We start from the raw sequence: 21,727 nt of genomic DNA, 5'->3' as shown, positions 1-21,727 counted from the left end.
AAGGAAAAAAAAAAGGTTGATCTCTTGGTATTCATTGTCCATCCCTTTGTAAACTGTGGGAAAGCACGGTTATGAATGGTTCCAGTGATTTTAATTCAATTTTACAGGCTGAAGCTTTCTCTTAAAACACTAATAAATAACCTTGACAAAGAATTCCAAGGGAGCAGGGCTTAGAAATATTTTGGCTTTAAATTTAGGACCATTTTTTGAAAATAGTTTCATCAGAATTGAGCTGTAGAAAAACCAAATAAGTTCAGTAGGCAAGAAAAAAAAGTCAAGTTTTTCCTTCAAGTCTAGTTGTAATTAGAGGCGAGGAAGCTCCCTGTTCCCAGTGAATGTTTGTGAAGATTTGAGAGGCCTGTTAAGATTCACACATGTGAGGATCTTGTGTGCATCTGGATCTGTACAGAATGCCGTCATTTCAAATCTCACATGGCTCGGGCGCCTCATACTTTTGCAACATCAAGACTAAATACTAAAGTCTGATCACTCCCAAGAGCGAAGTAATAATTTGTAAATTAAACCCCTGCAAATTCGGAATGGTCTTGTATGCTCTTAAAACTTGTGAAACAGAAAAATCAATTTAAAAGAACACATTTTATTCTGTATTTTTTACTGCCGAGCTGCCAAATCTCTGAAGCTAAATGAAAGTAGCATTTGATACCGCTGGATGATCACGTTGTAGGTTAGTCACTTCTGTTAGGAACTGCATCTCCTTCTATAGAGGAAGAATTTAAAAATAAAGGCTGTATGGATATATCAAGTTATATCTGTATTAACACTCCTCTTGCTGCTGTTTTTCAGGATTGCATGACTTGTAAAATTACTTATTTGGGGACCTGCAGTGGTGTTTGAGTGGATATTGCGGCCTGGTTCTGAATGATGTCAGAACAGGATTTGGCAGATGTGGTTCAGATTGCTGTTGAAGACTTGACTCCAGATAACCCAGGTACAGTAGAGATGATAGTGATGGCATCAAAAAGGTCATTTCTAGTGTTACCCATTAACAAGGTGCAAATCACTGTTGAGCTTTTCTTAAAAACATAAAGCAGTGCTACAGATTTTTTTTGAGGTGCTTGTTAAGACTACATAACACACTTTCAATAGCTTAGCTTGTATATCTGTGTATTACTCTTTAGATCAGGTTATTTTTTATTTTTTACTTTTCTTTTAAGGCTTTATTACCTTTAAGATTACCTGGGGCTTTTTTTTTCCAGAGTTAGACTAGTGCCAAACACTTTGAATGAAATATGGCCTCCTGCAGTCTTTTATTTTTCTCCAGAAGAAATACATGTTTTACTCTCACTCAAATGGGAACTATCACCTGTCTATTATGAATTGTTGTCTTACTTGTAAAATTGTTTTTCTTATACATTATTAAAATTGTTTGTATGTATAACAAAATAACAGTAAAATTGGAAAACAATCCTGAAATCAAATACTGTGATAGCTCTTGCTGAGAACTTGACCTACTAAGTGAAAATGTGTTGAGATCACCTGTAGACATTCATCCTATGCTGGCATTACATGCAAGTGACTGAAAGAACAGTTATGGAAAATAGAAACACTTATCAATAAACTTTTTTTTCTGATGCAGAAGAAAAAAGTTACTTCAGAAATGTTCCCAGTTGGAGGAGAAGCTGTGACCTGCCTGTCCTAGCCTAGCTGGTAACTTGGTGTTTAGGATTGTCACCTGTGGTAGGGTCAACCTTAAACAAGTCTTCCTTTGCTCAGTTTGTTAAAGGAACTTGAACCTGCTCTGATCTCAGGTGATGCTCTGACCATGAGGCTGTTCAAGGCTCTGCCTCTTTATTTTACCAGCCAAGCCCTCCAGTTCTAAATTCAATTATCTTCTGTTGTTGTTTTCTTCAAAATGTTTACCTTCAGATGAAAGGTGATTAGAACATAGAGATCTGCATATGTAAATATTTAATTTGGAAAGCTTGCAGGATTCTCTTCATCTATACTGGGAAAAAATAACCCACTACTACAGCGAGTAGTGAGTGTAATTGTGTCTTTGTACAGAACTTCATTAGTACTTTTCATGGTTTTGATTAAACATGAGGGTTCAGAAGCCTGTAGCATCTGTCAAAGTGGAACAACTAATGTGACAACTCTGCTACCTTGTGGTAAGTTCCTAATGAAAAATCCAAGGTAATGCTTGAGTGTTATCAGTGCATTTGAAGTGAAATCTTAAGATTTGGATAAATGTTTTTTGATGTGCAGCAAACAGTTGTCATATATTTAAGTGAAACCCCAAGAATACATACAATATGTTAATTAAATGCCTTTTATATTTCTTTGTGTTATCCATTTAATGTATTTTTAATTTGAGCCTTGTCCTCTTGTATTATTAACCATGACAATAGTTACTTTTCTTTGCAGTTGTGTTGGAGAATCATGAAGTGACAGATGATGAGGTAGTGCCTACTCTGAAACGTCAACGTATAGAAATTAACTGCCAGGATCCCTCTATTAAGGTTTTGATAATACCTTTTTCTGTTTCTATTGATAATACCACATTAAGTTAACTTTCTTGGGGAAATATATTGAAAGAATAGAATGTAAAATAATCTATTTATACATAATACTGGAATTATTCATAATCACCTTGTAAATGTTTAGTCATTTTTGTGCATGAATTTTAAAATCTACATGATTGGCTAATCTTCCAGTGTCAAATCAGTAGCAAGAATTTTATATGCAGTATAAAATGTCGTCAGGATTAATTCCAGTGACTCAAACATCACTATTGGTACATTTTTTTTGATTAAGTGAATAAAGTAGACCTAAAATATAAACTTGAGGATGCTTTTTATTACAATTTGTAGATACTTTCGGCTTGTTTTAAATTATTATTTTAAGCTAACAACATTCTCCTAATAGGTGAGCCATTTTTGATTCAGAGTCAGTAGCTTTTCTGTACTTGCAGAACTTCCCCTGCTGTTCTCCTTAGTGTTTTAATCTTGGGACATAAGTATATGAGTAGTATTTTACTGCCACACACATTAAATAGTGTGTAATTCTGTATTTTTCCAATGGTCATAGAAACTGAAGCTCTGTATTGAAAGAGCACTGGGGGAGCAGCACTGTAAACCAGCATGGTTCAGTGTGTAGATTGTCATGGAAGGCCACAAGATGGCATAGCTGCTGTTTGCAAAGGAGAATGTGTGTAACCTTACCCCTTAATGACCTATTTTTCCCAAGAGAAACCAAATAGAATATGCTTTCTTTTGAATAAAATTTCTTAGGAAAACAGATTTTATTTATTCGCTTTTCTTGATTTGCTGTTCAGGAGAAAACTTCAGTGAGCGGCATTAATTGTCTCTGAGGTTATTTGTGTTGATATAATTTCCACTCTAATTGGAATTTATCTGTTTGGGCAGGAAAAAAATCTTCTTTAGCTTTATCCAGGAGGATGGATTCATAGATTTATAATCCTTTTGTTTTTACATGTATCAAATGAAAGTCTTTGGCATGTCATTTTAAATGATTTTGTGGTGTATGAAATCATACTAACAAAGTGCTTAGGTGAAAATGTGTTTGGCTCAAATGCTTTTGGCTTCTAAATAAAGATCTGGAAGAATTTGAGAATGCTAAAATGCTCCTGGATGTCATCAGTTTTGTACGTGGCTGAATTTTGTCACTAGGCACACAGCTAGTTCCTTTAGAATTGTTTTCCAGTCACATTTATCTGGAGCTTCCTTGTGTGTGTTGCTGAAGATAAATGCCTAAGTCTTTAAAATCGGTTTCTTTTTGCATTCTCCCCTTTCTAGTCATTCCTATATTCCATTAATCAGACAATATGCCTGCGGTTGGATAGCATTGAGGCAAAGTTGCTGGCACTAGAGGCTACCTGTAAATCATTGGAAGAGAAGTTGGATCTTGTCATGAACAAACAGCATAGCCCCATCCAAGTCCCTATGGTGGCAGGTTCTCCTCTTGGCGCGACACAGACGTGCAATAAAGTACGATGGTAAGAAAAGAACAGATTACTCATCAACCTGCTTTTGAAAATCATGTAAAGCCCTTTCTTTGCCATCAAGCTCTGCAGCTTTCTGTCTAGCTTTCAAGATCTTGGTGTGCTGTTTATGAATGTAGAATTAATTTCTCTCAAAGGTAATTTTTTGTACAGTTTCATGATGTTACTTAGAATGAGACTCTGGTCCATGGACAGTTTGCAACTATTTCCACATTTCATTTTGACTTAAACCAGGCTGATTCATCCATCCTCTGGAAAAGTCTCATCAACTATTTTAGTCAGGTTTTTTGAGACTTGCTTTACTTTTATTTATGTGGCTGTTCTGAGTTAATGAGTTCATCGTCATTCTAATTGCTTATCATTTTACTTTTATTCACCAGAAATACCATGGAGTTTGTTTTATGTCCTTGTTTTCTAACAACTCTTGCTAGAATAATATCTTATTTTGGAGTTAGAAGATGGAAAATCTATTAAATAATCTAATCCACTTTGATGAAAGTGCAGGTTTGACCTGCAGTACCTTTATGTATTAGTTGCCTAATGTGGTTTTAAATATCTAAATCTTGATGAGCCTGTCATTTTACCATGGAGGTGATTCCAGATAGAGAGAGATGCCTATTGAAAGACTCTTGTCTAACAACTTTTCCCTCCTCATTAATTTTTATAGCTCTAAAAAAATCTAATACTTCTCTAAATATTTAGTGTTTATTCTCATTACAAAGGTACATAGGCAGCTTTCACATATCATACCATTCTAGTCAAGATTTACTAACTTAATTCATCTTTGTCACTCTGTTTTTCCATCTTCTTATCTTTTTCTTATCTCTGAACTTTATCAATATATGAATTTTAAATATATTTTTGGTGTGTTGTACTCAGTGCAGTGTTTCAGATACACTACTCCAGAGATCTAGAGGAAAAAATAGTTCCTTGCTTTATGTTTTAGGCCTCATCCGTGTGAGGTAAGGGGGAAAAAAACCAGCCACAAACACTACTAGGCCACTACTTGCTCCCTGCTGCTGTAATATTTTTTTTTCTTTCCATATTGCTATTTTGGTAATAGGTATTTAAGTTAAAAAGAACTATCTCAAGTTTGTAATTGCGTTTTATTGTGATATCTTTCAGTTCATGCATTTATGAAACAGGATGGAGTGTAACCTATCTACCAAAAGGGTTCAGAGTTGGAGAGTTTTACCCGAGAGGGATACACTCTGATCATGTAGCTGTCCCTGTTGTGTAATGCAGACTGTTACCTCAGAATTGTTCATTGAGTGTGATTAATTCTGATGAACATAGTCTAATCTATTTAAAAGATACCTTATTCGTATTTAAAAATCTAAAATTACATAGATCCCAACGTGTTTCTTGCTCTCTGCTTTAGAAGTTCAAATATCCTTTTTATTTTCAGTGTAAATTTGAATACTCTGCTCATTTTGCTATAACAGTCACCTGTCCAGGTAGGAACAGTTGATATCCTCAGCCTTTTCCAAAACAACTTTCCTTTTTTGATGTCCAAATACAATATTTCAGCCCCAGTTCAGAATTCCTGTATTGGTCTTTGTTCTTGTGCTGGTGATGAACATCCTGACCACCTATGCTTTTGAAGGCTTCTCAGTCCTACATTGGAGAGGTCAGTTATGACTAAGTTCAAAAGAAATAAAGTACATGGAATAACTATTTGGATCATAGAGCAAATAAGTTTTTGTGCATGAGCTGAACTTCTTACTGTGGTTTGTGCACAAAAGACTTCAAAAACATTTTCAGAAATACATGACTCCGTTGGGAATCTATTAATTCACGTTGTGTGAATGCTTTCCTCTGTGAATTGTACTATTTTGAGTTTCTTGGGGGATTTGTCAGACCCGAGGGTTATTTTTTAAAAAAAAAAAGCAAAAAAAAGCTCCGTAACCATTGGAAATTGTCCTGTGTGTTAATGGTGAGCTTCGTGTTTAATCTTTTGGTTTGGATGTACAAATCTGTGATGACAGCTTCTCAGACAGTCTGAATGTAATTTAGATAGAAGTCTTGAAGGCTGTAAGATTCTTTGCCCCAAATATTTGTTAGTGTTGGTAGGAAGTTGCACGTTATCAAATGCATCTTGCCAATAAAGTACTGAGGGTTTTTTGTTCTTTTAGCAGTCTGTGACCTGTATGACTCAAAAGAAAATAGGGGTGTATGTGTTTAACTTGGCTTTAGTAACACTTCAGTTTCACAGTGATAGAATGTTTCACTGAATTCTCTGTCTCTCATTCATAAAAAACTTTCTCACTTGTTGATAATTTCCAATTAAAACCTGCATGGACTGTTAATTATATCAACTCTCTGTATTGTTCCCTCTTCCCCTAATGTTGCAGATGGCAGTGGAGAGCCAACAAGAGTTAGTGTTTTGAATAGTGATTTTCAGGTTCTGCATCTGAATGAGATTCTTCAACCTCCTTCTCCTCCTTCTACCACTACAATAATATTGTGTTTACTGCTCACAAAAACATGGTAGTTAGCAAAAGTATGTCAGACAGATGGTGCTACACTGCCAGTAAAGCAGACTCTTATTCTTTTTTCCAGAATTTGTGATCTTTTCTCTTCCCCTCTATAGTGAATTTTATTTAGAGTTTTTTCTGGTAGTTACTTGTATTAATTTGGTGCAGATTTAACCTAATCAAAGTCTGGTTCGCAGTAGTGCACACAGTAAAGTGTATGAACTGTGCATTATAAATTCACAGTTTGATTGCTTTGTGCTATTTGTGCTTTTAAAATTAAATTAAGTCTTGTCAGTTTGAAATATGCTTAGGTCATCATGTGATGCAAACAAGGACAACTTGGACAGAGGAGCTTGCTTCTGTGTCATCTTGTGGTGGAATTACATAGTTACAGCACACGAGGTGAATTCACAGCCACACACTATGGTCTGCCTTGACTATAATGTGGAATTTTATGTTCTGTGCAACACTGTACACTGGCTGCTTGTAAGATGGAGAGATAAAGTATAATCTGTCCATATAGCTGCATTAGAGAGGCAGAAATCTCATTTGTAACAGTTGTCAGATTTACATTCAGTAATAAGTTCTTTTCTAGTAAACTTAACACATTGATTTATTGGAATAACTCATACCATTTTTTTGTGCCAAATTGTTGTTTCCAAGTTTTGAAAATTCTTATTAGGGAAAAAAAGCAGAAGTTTTCAAGGAGACTTGCAATAAATCAGGAACCACCCCATATTATTAGCTCCCAGGACAGAAATGCAGTGCATTTTAGAGTCTCATTTTGCTTTCTGTTCTCTCTATTAAACACACGAGGAGTGATATGTGTGTGGAAATCCTCCAACATCCTTTTCTGGGTACATGATTTTTGAAGGTTTACTGGTGTTTCTTGGAAAACTACAAAATGTTGAATTCAGAAATTACAGTTCTATCTGCTGCTCTTGATACTTTGTGTAAGTACATCTTCATGATAGCTGGATTGTGTTCTCAGTTCCTTTGTTCTTATTGTTTACTCTGATCCACTCTTATGGTACTTCATTATATACTAGCTAATTGCAGTGCAGATAAGGAAGAAAATAAAGGGTACATGGTGCTGTGTAATGAATAATTTGTATAATTTGTCTGAACAGTTGAGATATCGAGGAACAATAAGCTAACTTTTAGATCTCCAAGTAACAAGTTTAAGCTACAGCAAAAACTAGCAGCAGAAAACTCGTTTGGAAAGGAAGTCATTCCAGAATTTGTAAAATTTTGGGGAAAATGGGAATAGACCATAAAAAATATGGAAAAACTTGTAGCTGTTGTATTTCAATAAATCATCACATGAAAAGCAGAACTAAACAAGCGTAGTTTCATACAGGTTTTTGTCTTATGTCTCTGCCTTTTCACTGGACAAGCCTTATGTTTCCTGTATGGAAAAAAAAATAACAGAGGAGTTTTAGAAAGTATTTTCTCAATATTTAGTGGCTGCTGCTTCAAAATACGTGATTGTCAGGATTACCTACGAACACATATTGTTAATAGAGTTTTTCAAACGTCTTTCTTAGAAGAAAGGCTGTCAGAAGGTTTCAGAATGAGTAGAATGGATGGCAAAAATCCTTAAATTGCACAGTTATACTGAAGTAGGTGGATCTTGAAAAGCACCAAGAATAGTAGCAAAATAATGTAATAAATGTGTGTATTGTCCTGGTGTTCTGAGCTTTGTCCGGCTGTTTGCAGCACTAGCACAGCCCTGCTTTTCCATCCAGGAAGTGATTGTCTCTCTTCCTCCGTCTGCAATATTTCCTGGCAGTATGACTATTAAAAACCTTTCATTTCTTTTCTTTATGAGGTACCATGCTGGTCAAAAATTCTAGTAGCTGCTGAAAGTTTCTTGGATGGGAGAAGTGGTGCAATACCTGATGGCCTGTCCGTATGGCAGCCTCAAATGATAAGTTTGAAATTTAGCGTGTGCCCAGGTCTTCAGATTTATAAACTGATGAACACACATTGTGACTAAAAACTTTTATCCGTGTTTTGAAGAAAATATTTCATCTGAGAGATTTCAGTCCAAAAACAGTGTTATTCTTGTCAGTATCTTTCCATTAATCATTTTTTTCAGAGTGGAAAAGCCCCAGTATAAATGGTTCAGGTTGATTGCTTCAGATAACATAGGAGTTTGTTTTGGTTTCACAGAACCCTCCATCATTTGTTTTCATGGCTATTTTCTGCAAATACTACAATTCTGCTCTGTTATTTGGTAAATTTTTGCTGGGTAAATAGATGGAATTGAGAGCAGTTTTTTTTAAATGTACTAATTTTAGAGAGGATTTAAATTTAAAATTGGTATTTTCTTCATACTTAATAATAAAAGAGTTTGTGACAAAAATGGAAATTCATAGGTAAATAGAGTATTTCTTTTGTTCAGATTTTTTCCTTGAGCCTTTGTTATGGTAAAGTGAAAATACAGACCACGTACATCTGGTTCTTTACCGTATTAGTGGCTCACCAATTAAGGATACTAATCACTTAAGTGTAGAGATAAAATTGCATATGTTTTTGTCTTTAATAGGAATTGGAGAGTGAAATGGAATTGCAGAGTTTAATGCACTGTGTCCTGGAACAAGGCTTGTTAGTGGGTTGGACATCAGCTTATTAAAGCGGAGCTGCTTCAGATGGTCTTGTCTGCAGTCACTTGGTCTTTTTTTACATGCAAAAGAGAAGGCTTGATGCAGTTGTGTACCAGATGGGATCTACAAACTTGCTTTCATTTTGTGGGTGGAGATCATTAATATGTTTGTTTTACCATGAAGTGTAATCAACAGGGTGTAATAGGTTTTGAAGAACAGGATTTATTTATCCACTTGGTTTGCGATGTGCCAGTTGGCAAGCTTGTTGGCTCCAGATTTCCCCAAGTTCCAGATCTGTGTGTGATTGTTTCTTTGTTTACAAAGTGGTTTTGTAGTCAAATAATGCAAAATTGAAAACTGTGATGATTTGAAGTGAAGTTGTAAAGCAGGGGGATGTGGTGTGGAAAGAATTGCAGGATGACTGTTCTTCTAGATTATAGCAAAACCATTGTTGCTCCTGCATAAAGCCTTTAGGGGAAAAACAAAACAACAAACTAGAGAAATTTAATCAAGGTATTGGTATAAAAACCAAAATAACTAGAATTCTGTTTTCTCTCTCTGTGTGTCTCTAAGGGGAAAAACAAAACAACAAACTAGAGAAATATAAAAATATAATCAAGGTATTGGTATAAAAACCAAAATAGCTAGAATTCTGTTTTCTCTCTCTCTGTGTATATATATATATTCTATGTATTTTCTGTGAGTTTCAAACCCCTTGACCAACCTAATTTCATGTTATCAGGTGTTCAATAACTTTTTCATTTTTGTTACATTTTTATCATAAGGATATTTATAGATTATAATAAAATATCCTACTTTACTAAACCAGACTTTTAAGAAGAATAGTAATTCTTCAGTTTATATTGCTAAATATTGGCTATTGAGTCTCTGGGGTGTATAGTTAACCTCTTTCTGACGTTTCCTGCAGTTGATACTATAACTCATCAGGTGATGTTAAACCACAATCCAAGTTTAATTTATGGCTATTTATTTTTTTTTAATTCAGTGATAAATCAATTAACACTGTAACCCTTCAGGATTTTTACTGAAGTTAAAAACTAACTGTCCCTTACTGGAAATACACCCTCGACAGGTCTGAAGACCTTCCATTTGCAGGAAGATTTTTTAAATTTATTTTTAAAGTAGCCAGTTTGAAACAAAGCATGTATTGAGGAACGTAGTGTCCTGAAGGATGTATGGAATATGGTTTATTTTCAAGTTGCAGGTACATTACTCTGCCTGCTGTGAGCCTGATCTCATGCACTCAACTCTAGACCTGAAAAAAATATTTCCCTGGAAGCAGATTCCATCCTCAAGAAAACTCAGGCAGCATCTTTACATCTCTGTAAAAACTCTTTTCCGTCTTTACAAAAGATGTAAAATTAAGCCATGTTTCGGGGGGGTGAGAGGGAGTGGAGTGTTACAGATAATGTCCTGAAAATACAGTCATTGATGTGGGATGTTAATCAGAATGTATTATAAAGGTTTTATTTGGAGAAGCTTTGGAGTTTATCGGGTTTTCCATAATTCTTACTGCTTTCTTTAAGCAAATCAAGTTTATTTCTCCTTCACTATATCTTATGTTAGAGGCTCTTTCTGGGGCCTCATGCAGCAGCACCTTTAGTGCAAACCTTTAAGTCTGGGAGTAGCTGACAAAAACACAGATGAACTTTTGTCATTGTTTTGGGCTGGACCCTGTGGCATCAATAAATTAACAACCTTTCCCTGTCACTTTCTGGCATCAGTCAAAGGTACTGTGTGCAAACATTTATTTTAAATTACTAGTTCAAGTGTCATGTCTGTAGCTTCAGCCAATAAGAATTCTGTTTAAAATTAATGGTTTTGTTTGATGAAGAATTGGGGATGATTGTGAATAGCTCTTTCATGCAAGTCCAGTCTGTTTATGTCTGGGCATGGAAAAGGATTGAAGGAAAATGACACAGTTGTCTGTCATCTCTTTTCATCATGTTCATTTCAGGTACATTCACAATTAGGGAACAAAGTCAGTATTAACAAAATGTAAAGATCATCATTAAAACTTCCTGACTTTAGAGGTTTTTTACCCCTTTTTATGAATTTAAATAATTTTCTTTAGAATCTCAAGTTTTTTAAAGAGCGCATAAATATAAGCAAAGTTTTTGTATTTTGATAAAAAATTTCTGGTAAAGTGGAAACTGGACTAAGGGAGTCAACTGTCATTCATAATGGCATTAATTGTTCCACAGTGCTGTTACTTTTCATACTTTTTGGGGCTTCTGTTTTCAGTTCTGCTATCTCTTTTTTCTGTTTTTTTTAAATCTGTACTGCAAAGCAGGGGATAAAAGTGTTTCTTACACATGCATTCATGTATAAACACACGCACATGTGCACACACTCACTCTCGTTTTCAAGTTGAATGGGTGAAGTATGTTTTATATGGTTTTCTTAAATGAAGGAAGCTTGCTACGATCACCTTATCGTGCCAGCAAGTGATCAGCAGTATTTTAGTCTGGAAGAATTGTTGTCGCTTGAAATATAGAAGCGGATAGATGAAAACCCCAAATACCTTCTTGAGGTGTCGTAGACATGTTTATCTGAAAATTATAATTCTCTCTTGCATTCAAAAATTCAGTTTATGAAACTGAACTAATCAAATAAAGGAATTATTTAATTAGATGTCAACCCCCCTTTCTTTATTAAGGGCAACATAGTGTTAATTTATTTGGCTGTGTTATATATATATAAAAAAACCCAACTTGACATCTTTGATTCCCTGAGAAGCACGATAATGCTTTCCAGAGTCTCCTAATTTGTCACAAGAACTTTTTAGCCTCGATGTCTTGAGATTGATTCTGGTCCTGCATAACAGTAAGAATGCAGTTTTACATCTTTTTATTTTACCTGCGTTGAATCATGCATTTCATGTAGAAGTACCTGCTACGAATTAACTGGACTTCTGCAATTTATTATATTTAGGACCAATACAACTTTATATAGAAAATAGTTTAAGAACTCTCATGACCATGATTTTTATTGTTATTTCCTGTATCCTGTAAGATTAACAACAGCAGTGCTGCAAACAATGGTAATTCTTGCTTTGGACTTATGCTGGAGACTTTGATATTTCAAAGTTAAGCTTGCTCTCTTGGTTTTCTGTCTGCAATTTTTGTTACAGAGCATCAGCCAGTGAAGATTTTTTGTTACAAACCATGAGTTTCTGAAGATAGTACATTTACTCCCTTCACTGTTGGGAGTTAAAATTCCCACAGGACTAAGGAGAAATGGTGTCTTGGATTTAAGAACCTTGTAGGGCAGTGTTCTTGTTGGAATTTCACATTCCATTATTGTTGCACTAAGATATTGAGGAGCCAAGTGTTTAGTAATTTGTTGTTGGGATTTGATAAATTCAGAAACAATGTATAACTTCCAGATAGCATTTAGGTTGAGAGTGCAAGGTCAGTTATGGAATTAAAACAACAATTTAATACCAACATTTCGTCTGTGTTCTGGAGAGTTCAGTAATTCATGCATATATGGGATGGAACTTCATCTATAAAACTTTTCAAACTGACCAGGATTTGAACTGTGTTGATTCATTCTCCCGAGTCTAATTTTTCTTAAGTTAATGGGTTTTGATGAAATATCGTTTATAATAGTCTAACAATTCAAATGAGAACCTAGCAAGTAGCAGCTGATAACTTATGTCTGAGAAATGGATGCAAAAATGTGTGGCTTGGATCTTTTTAATTGTGTTGGTAGTGTTTAAAATGTGCCTGTGAGGCTTAAAACACTAGAAATAATCTTTTAGAAAGATATAATTTTGAATTCTTAAGTATAATGCTAGCTAAGATTTTTAGCAATATACACTGAAAACGAAGTCTTAGGTAATAAACTTCCTTCAAGTTTTAGACAAAGGTTTCAGTCCTGTAGTTAAATGTTAATATTTTACTATTTGCCAGGTAATCATACAGTAAGTTTTCCTGGTTGTTACTCTTAGCCCATGACAAATGTGAAATCCTTTAAATTAGGAGGTTTAAAGCATTGGAAGTAATTTGTGCTTGCTCTGAACCACATGTGGGTAAACAGTTTATTTATTCTCACGTAGCTAATACACAGGAAATTTGTTGTGTGTAAGACCTTACTGAATCCTTTTATTTTCATTTTGTAAAGAAAAAACCTTATGTGAAAGTTGGGGCACCAACAAGAGAAATGCAGTTGTGTGAAGTCTCTCGTGGTGCAATATATTGCTATTCCTAATAATAAGCTAAGAAATGAGAGAGCTGAATGAGCACAGAATTTGCACCTTGTGCCAAGACATTTTTGTAATCAACATCTTTTAATTCTAAGTGTATCTGAGAATGAGAGAGAGAGAGAGAGAGGTGTGCACGGGGATCAAAAAGGCTTTGAGTTTTATACACCGATTAGGGGGATGTTTGCTAGTGTAATTACTGTCTAAGACTATTTAAACCCAATTATAGAAGTATTAAAATGTGGGTTAACCTACCCTCTTGCCAAATCCCATAAGGTCATATTAGATGGATTCTGGGGAAAGCAGAACATTTACTTTAATTCAATGGTTCCATGAGCAGAGCCAGCTATTGCGTTCAAGAAATAAATGTAAAGAGTGCATGACTTGAGATTTGATTCAAGACAAATGCCTTCCTGTGGCTCATGTTTTTCCTTTTTCCTAAATAAACAATTGAAAAGAATGATTGTATTTAATGAAAGTGGACAGTTTTTACCTCATGAATGTTGTAAAATGGATGAAAATGATTATTAGGATTATATTTTGGTGAAACTCTAAAAAATCTTAGTATATTTGAAGCAATGCACCAGATTGCGGAAGCATACATTCCATACTATATATTTTAAGAAGTAACTTATCAAGCATGTAGTAAACAGAAGGGGGCAGAAAAGCCCTATGTATTCATTTGGATTCCAGTTTTTTGAGAATTTAATTTTTAATGTTACAGTCTCTGGAGAAGTTTGGGAGTTTCAAGATCCAGCGGCAAGAGCGCTCGCTGGAAACTTTTCCTGTGAGGTATTTAAGTCTGCGAGTACAACAGAATGAATGAATGAAGAGGAGACCAGCTAATCAATTTGTGATGAAAGGGGGCAAGTTTTCATCTTCATTTGGGAATGACAGAAATTTAAGTTGTGTTTCAAAATAATTTACATACCAGTTGACACCAGATTAAAGTACCACTAATACTATTTCTAAAAGTTGCAAAAGCAACTGCTCTTGCTATTTATAATATATAATACATAGTAGTATATTTTTAAAAGAAATAATCTACAGTGTTTTTGAGGAGTCCTAGTTTTACTTTAAGCAAGGTGGAAAAGAGCTATAGATGGATTCAGAGCTTCAGAAGGATGAAACAGCCTAACATCTAGCAAGGTCTCGGCAAGGTTGGTAAGATGGCAAAGAGCCAGACTTCCATCTGCTTTATTTGGCAGCAGATGCTATTTAACTGATACATTTCCAAACATAAAAAACACACTGTTTGGAATCTGAATGTCTTTCCAAACAGAATTTTTCCTTTTTGTGGAACTGTACATTTTTGCATATCTTTAGCTCAGTCTCTTTGTTCCATATTGAAGGGTGGAGTATGAGACGGGAAGTCTGCTCCAAATAACTTTAAAAATTCGTATTCTTTATAAAAAGCAAAGAGTGGTGTTTCTTTAGCATCCCTCTGGGGGTATATGGAAATTAAAGATTCAGTACCAACTCTCAGGGTAGCAGCATCCCTGGCCTTTTAATAAAAATGTGTGTGATGGCAAGTGTACGTAACCGGTTGGTTAATTATGAAAAGCAAGAAAAACAGAGATACATGATGGAAATGATTTACAAACCAGCTCTGTGAGAGCTGTGTGCTTGAGTTCTGTTCGCAGAAACCTAATGTATTTATTTGCAGTTTGTTATCTGGTGACCATCGAGGATTCAGTTACTGTCACTAGTGTCTTGAAAGCCAGTTTCTAACACTGTTTTCTTCAACCCCAAACTTCTAGTGCCACATAAGTCAGAACTGATGCTGATATTAGAATTTATAAGAAAATTTGGAAAATAAATCTAGAAGTAGCCAAGTGTATAATAAAGCATCGTAACTGCATTGTTTGAACTTGATTTTGGATCATAAAATATGTGCACTTCTTTGTAACTTATAAAAGTTAGGGTCCTTAGTCTGTCCATAACGTGGCTTAACATAACAACTTGCTCTGAAATTTTTTTAACTGCACATTCTGGTAATCTGGATGGGTGGGCAGGATTCTGATTTCTCTGGGGTTTTTCTTTCTTACCCCTTGACCTAAATAACCTTGCTAACATTTCTCTATTTAGTTGCATTTTGTGTTAGTATTGCAGGAGTTTTCTATACTCTACATGGGTGAATAATTTTCTTTTTTGTCTCTTCACTTTTTTCTGTCTTTAGCAATAGCACATTTTAGCAATAGCATTTGGTATTTTAGTTATAACATGTATGTTAGATCAGTGAATATTCATTTCTGGTGCGTTTGAAGTTGCAGGAAAAATGGGCATTTTGCTCCTCAGTTTGGAATGTCCAGTGCTGTCATAGATGAGATGTGTGTTTACTAAGTCAAAGTAACATTTTGCTAAAGTATTAAGCCACAACAATCTCCTTTTCACGAGTCTAATCTAATATTCTTCACATCTTTAACCGACCTTGATAAATTATTGATGTATCTTTGTGTTATCTTTACCAGCCTTTCTACTTCTAACTGGGTTATTGAAGAAGTTCTTACATTTAGTGAGGGCACTTTTCTTTGGTTTAGAGATTCCTGAAATTATTCTTGTTCTTGGGCCAGATTTGTGAAGGTATTTAAATGTTAAACTATGTAAATATCAAAAAGCATAGCCTGCCTAGTGATATTTATAAGTACCAGTAGCATATATCTGTAGTTTTAATCAGCTAAAAGCTCTCCCTCTTTCTTCATTTTCTTGCTTTTTTTTCACTTCTGTGTTGTCTGTCAATTCCAAGTTTTAAACTTTTGTTTCATGCAGTGTTTTCTGAACATACAGCAATTTCTATTTCAGTACTAAGGCTGCAGTAGATAATTTCATTCATAGTAACTGTGTTCAAGATCAGTCAAGCCCATGTATTTTGTTATGGGAGATGACTGTTCTTCCCTTACAGATCAGCCTTTCTCATTTCACGTTTAATACAATCTCCAGGAGGCTGCAGTGCTGCTACTTACCTAGTTCAGCAAGTTAAAGCTCAAAAAACTGTAAATTTCTTTCTGTACTGTCTGAAAAAAAAATTAAAAAAAAATCTTTGCTGTTGTATTTTTCTGAATATATTTATCTTTAAAGAGGCTTGTATTAACCTGTTAATTATTAAATTATGACCTCTCTTTTTCTTGTCCGTAATCAGAAGTAGAAGATTAATAAAACCATTTCTGTTACACTGTTTTTCAGTCCTAGTTACATCACTTGCACAGGGCCTGGATGTGCTGGTTTTTGCTGCTTTTGTGTGTCTGATTAGACCAAAAAGTTCTTTGGAGACTGTGTTTCACTGCACATTTAATTTTTACGAGGTGTTGTGTTTGAAATAAGGGGTTTTATTTTTAAAAAGGGTATGAAGTTGTTTCTGTACATATACAGGTGTTGTAAAATCCCTGAAGTTACAAGTAGTCGGTTCTTTCAGTCACTTGTAGCATTATCTGGCTGTTGGTTAGTTGGTGAACTAGTTGCAAATGGATGTTATTATTTATGAATGATTACACTTGGTTGTACAGTTGTGTTTAGCTTTTCTCAGAGCAGAATAATCCACCACAGAATTTAACAGCATTTAAAATTATAAACAGCATTTAAAATTGATAAAATTGGTCTTAAAGCCAGTAATTCATGTCTTTCTGATTGTCAGCCAATTCAGAGGCTCTCGCTGTAGGTAAGGCTGCGTACGATAAACTCTATATAGATGTATTTTGTAACTTGGAAAATGTCTGGCTCTAACATATTTGAGCTGAAAATTTGATGTTAAATGTTCTTAAACTGTTAACAGTATATTTTAATAAGTGCTGCATTTGCTTTATCTTTATTATAAATTGATTACAGCTTTCTCAGTTTTCAGATCCATGAATCTCTCTCCAGTGATGGCTGGTGTACTTTGGCTTGTCTTTTTACAGGACCTAAATCGTTAGTGCTGTCTTTATAATGTCTGCTCTTATGTGATGTTCCAGATGCAAAGAATCCCAAGATAATTTTTAATGCCTGAACTCTTACTGAAAATGATGGATAACACGGCTGCTTTTCTGGCAATTGGCTGTGACTAGGCGAACACACAGTTTAGAGACATTAAAACTTTAACTGTTCAAGTGCCCATGCAACTCTCTGCCCTAGAGCAGGTGTCCCACTGGTCTTCATCTTGGTGAATGGTTTGATTGTTGGCAAATTTACTCTCCCCTGGGAGATGAGGAGATAAATCCAATGTGATTTTGTGTATGCTTTAACAGTTTGTGGTTTTGTTCATGGATATCATAGTGTAAATTCATAAGTCAGTTTTCTCATTCCTGTTTGGATAGAGAATCTTAACTGTATGTGCAGAAGGCAAAGGAAGCAGGTGCTCATCACGAATAAGGTTCATTTTAACATTATCTTCATAAATAGTGATGAAAAGATCCAGAGAGGGGTTGTTCTTGCAGTTGAACACGAGTGTTAGTGAAAGATAAAAAAGGGAAAAAAGTAAGGAGAACACCACACTTGTGAAATGGTATTTTTCTATGTAATTTGAGAAACATTTAGATTTTCTTCATGGTAGGGCTAATTATAATATTCCTCCAGAGCCCCCACACCTATTTGCAGATGTTCACATGTGCAAAGGAGGCTCAGCAATGGTCTAAACAGAGAACTCTCTTCCTTCTTTTCTTTAACTATTTGAGCACTGCTATAAATATTCCATTAATTGGTCTATATTAGTGTGTCTAGGAAAACAAGAAGAATAACTTCTTATCCAAAAATTTCAGTCCCAAGCTTTTCCACAAAGACTTTTAATCCATTTAGAGAAACGCTTTTGATCTTATACCTTGTGGAAGATATTCTGTCAGTTAGTTCCTTTTGCTTTGTTTTTCTCTCTTTCTTACTGAAAACCTCATCTGGGAAGAGTAGGAGATGATGGTCCTGGTATTGCCAGAAGTTCTTTTATGTCATTGGCTGCATTCTGAGTGATTGACAGGTTGTTGGCAATGAAAAACCAGCAGTTGAGACTAATGATCATATCTATGACTCACACATTTTCCATACTGAATATTACCTTTGGCAGCAATTTTCTTCTGCAAAATACAGAATGTCTTTTTATATTTAAAGAAAAAAGGAGGAGAGTGTAAATGTGCACTCTTGAAAATCATTACCTGTTGTGTTTATTTTTTTTAGAAATATTTTCTCCTGTTATTTAACAGATTATTTGATAAATTGCATTAAAAAAAAAAAAATTTCCCAAAATACAGTATCTATAGGTTGTGTGCATTTTAATTTATTTTTACTAAGTTGTGTCCAAGAATAGGCAAATTATAGAACCAGTCTATCCAAGTTCTAATGCTTATGGGGAAAGGAATATGTGAAGACAAATGGAAAGTACTGAAGCCTGTGCAACAACACTGGGTTTTTGAAGAACTCCCCCTGACCCCTCTTAATATTTTCTTTCCATCTTCTTCATGAGTCTGGTACTGGCAGTGCTCATAGAAGGAGTTGCTGCTTTTGGGACCTGGGTGAATATCAGAAGCTTTCCTCCTTCTTTGTGATTTTTGTTTTCTGTGTTTTAGTACACAAGTAATGATTAAAGTTGATTCTCCTTCAGTATGAGATGTGCAGACTGAAAAAAGAAATTAGAATAATCCGGTATGAGGATACACTAGGCTGTAAGAAGTTTAATGATTTCCTTTGGATTTTGTAAGGTTGGCCCAATATTTTTACTATACATAGAATTCCTTGTTACATTTTGTGCATATTCAGCAGATTTCTTACTGTTGTCTCTTTAAAATAAATAAATAAATCTGAAAACAGAGACTAGAACATCTCACAGGAAAGTTGCTGGGAAGCACATTCCCATATCTGGGATCATGGACCAGAACTGTAGTTTCTTGATTAACCTTTATGATGGTTTGAATGGCAAGGTTACCTCATCTTCCTCATGCAGACTGCTTTTGAAATCATGAGTTTTCAGGAGTTAGGTATTAATCATAAGAAATCCCTCCTCCTTTAAAATTGGAAAAGAATTAAGTGAATTTTACTGGAGTCTGATGCAGAACACAGAATTAACCTTATCCAACACTAATGATTCCTGGTAATAGACAAGAAACTTCCTTCAGCTATTTTCAGATTAGATGCAGAGTTCCCACTCAGGCAGGTTAATCACTGAGAAAGGTTAATTGGTGGTTGTAGATTTGTTGTGCTGTGTCAAACATTTCCAGATGCTGATTTTAGCTGTTCTCTACCACTGTGCTTTCTGTGTGACTCCATGTGTCTCTCCAAACTGCTCTATAGATTCTTTGAGTCCTTACAACTTGATAGCAGTTAATTTCCAAATGTAAAACAATTGATGGGCAATTTATCAGTTGTGCCTTGTTACAGAGATTTTCCTTGTGTGTGTTTTGCCTTTGTGCTGTATAACCAGGAAAATACATGTCAGTAAAATGGTATGTTTAGTTAGTGGCTCCTCCCAAAACAACTGGGAAGGTAGATTTTTCCTAACGATAATCCACTCTACTAACTGTGAAAGATTAATTCCTAGAGAGGAGCCAATGTTTTCAGGGATGTTTGTTTAGGGATAAGTTTGAAAAAAATATTTATGCATTGAGGTAAGCAAGCTTGAACATAAATTGATGCATTGAAGAGGGGATAAATCTGTATTGATGGGTTGTATAAAGGTATTTCCTTACTCTGAATTTGCTTAAATTAGCTATATGCCATCCGGCTCATGCTTTAGATTGTCTTCCTTAAAAATGAATATTATTAAAAAAAAAAAGGGAGGGAGGGGGGCTGGAGGGCCAGAACATCCCCCAACCTCTTCCTTATTTTAGGTCAAATTTTAGTGCTAAGACTTTTCCAAATATAAACTTAATAAAAGCAAAATCCTAAGGACTTTCTAAATGTAATTTTATTGCATTTATCTCTACAGCTGAAATTAATTATTCAGAGTGTTCATTAAAAATAAGCTTTGGTAAGTGACATTTTAAACAGGCATTCAGAAGTGATTGCAAGAAAGATGATGATAAAGAACAATGTCTGAAAGGAAGTGTAAAATTCTTGAACGTTTTAAAGTGGCCTGTCAGAACTTCAAATGTAGCTATTTGTACAGTTTGGGAAATCTAACGAGAACATGTGTTGCTGCTACATTCAGGGACTGCCAACATTACCATGGACTGGTGTTTTACCAAGTATTTTGGTGGTTTCTCAAAATGTGCAGTGCTTCCATTGAGAAAATAGACAGAAGTTGCCATTTTTTAAAAATAAGAAATGTGCATTTTTTTTTTTTCCTCTTGATAATGGAGAACATTTGGGAAAGGTGTCTATGAAAGCAACATAAACCCTTGTACTCTAGATAGCCACTTAAAAACTCAGCAGAAACCACTTGTTTATTGCTTAACACTATTCAAACTTCACATACACATGAAAAGCTATTCTATGATTAGACAAACATCTTCTAGAGCTTCTCAAGGTTTGCAGCCCAAGAGGTGTGATGTTCTAGCTGCTAAAGAGAGTCCCAGCTCTGTTCCAGCTAAAAACCAGGATAAAGGTCATTGGCAGTCCCTGAGGAATCCCATTTTTTACTAGCAACAGATGCAATTACTGTAAGAGGGAGGCAGGGCATTAGGTCCTGGGGCTTTTTGTATCCAAAAAAACTGTGGTCAACCATTTTATCTGTGCCAAAGTTGAAATCTATTTATTTTTATCTCTTATGACAGTTTCTCATCTTTTCTTTAGGTCTTAACGATGGATATTGTAGCCCTTAAAGTTTTATGTAGACACATGAATATTCAAGCAAGCAGGCGCGCTGTTACAGCTGAAATAAACAGAGTTGCTGTCAACAGATTTGTTTAATTTGTGTTTCAACAGTTAGCCAAGGAATACAGTTAGGAAAAATAAATGACCATCAGTCATGTTTGAGATGTTGGACCAGTAAAAACAATAGCGGACTATTTACTGTGGGAAGCAGAGAGAAAGAAGAAAGTCTTCTCTGTCACTAAAACACGTATTTTCTTCTAAGTTCTCTCCTTAAATTTACCATAAGCACAGTGGAAACGGTCTTAAATATCAAAACTGTGCCTTACAAGATTGAGTAATGGTGTGGGAAGTAATGGTAATAATCTCTGAAACCAAATTAAATGATAAGTTGCATGCTGGAGACAATTACTTACTTCATATTTACTTTTTACTTTTATAGTGTAGACTTAGCGCTTTTTTCTATACAACACTTCTCTAGCTGTTTCCTTTTCCATTGTCATCATAAGTGATAGAGAAGGCTTTCTGGTTTCTTACACAGGAAATGCTTTTGTGTTGCTTGTTTTAGACTTTTTTTTAATATGTGAAATCCACACAAATAGTTTAGTTTTGTCATTGTTTGGTTTCACTCTTGTCTCCCTACCCCTAGTATCACTCTTGTCTCCCTGCCCTCCAAAAGCCCCCAGCCCTGGAAAACAATACATGCTTTTTAACTAAGCTCATAATC

General features: G+C 35.1%; 1 protein-coding gene across 1 annotated transcript in view; it reads left to right on the top strand.

Annotated features, from left to right (window-relative positions):
* Positions 1–804: 804 nt before the first annotated feature.
* Positions 805–21,727, top strand: part of BANP (BTG3 associated nuclear protein) — a gene marked incomplete at its 3' end in the record, with an annotated part of 53,533 nt that continues 32,610 nt past the window's right edge. Inside the window, exons 1-3 of the mRNA XM_010169863.1 lie at positions 805–949; positions 2,386–2,480; positions 3,777–3,976. Of these exons, the coding sequence (XP_010168165.1) occupies positions 880–949; positions 2,386–2,480; positions 3,777–3,976 (365 nt within the window). The remainder of the gene's footprint in view (positions 950–2,385; positions 2,481–3,776; positions 3,977–21,727) is intronic.

Source organism: Antrostomus carolinensis, unplaced genomic scaffold (assembly GCF_000700745.2).
Source record: "Antrostomus carolinensis isolate BGI_N321 unplaced genomic scaffold, ASM70074v2 scaffold11706, whole genome shotgun sequence".
NCBI lineage: Eukaryota > Metazoa > Chordata > Aves > Caprimulgiformes > Caprimulgidae > Antrostomus > Antrostomus carolinensis.
This window is presented reverse-complemented; position numbering and strand designations above follow the sequence as displayed.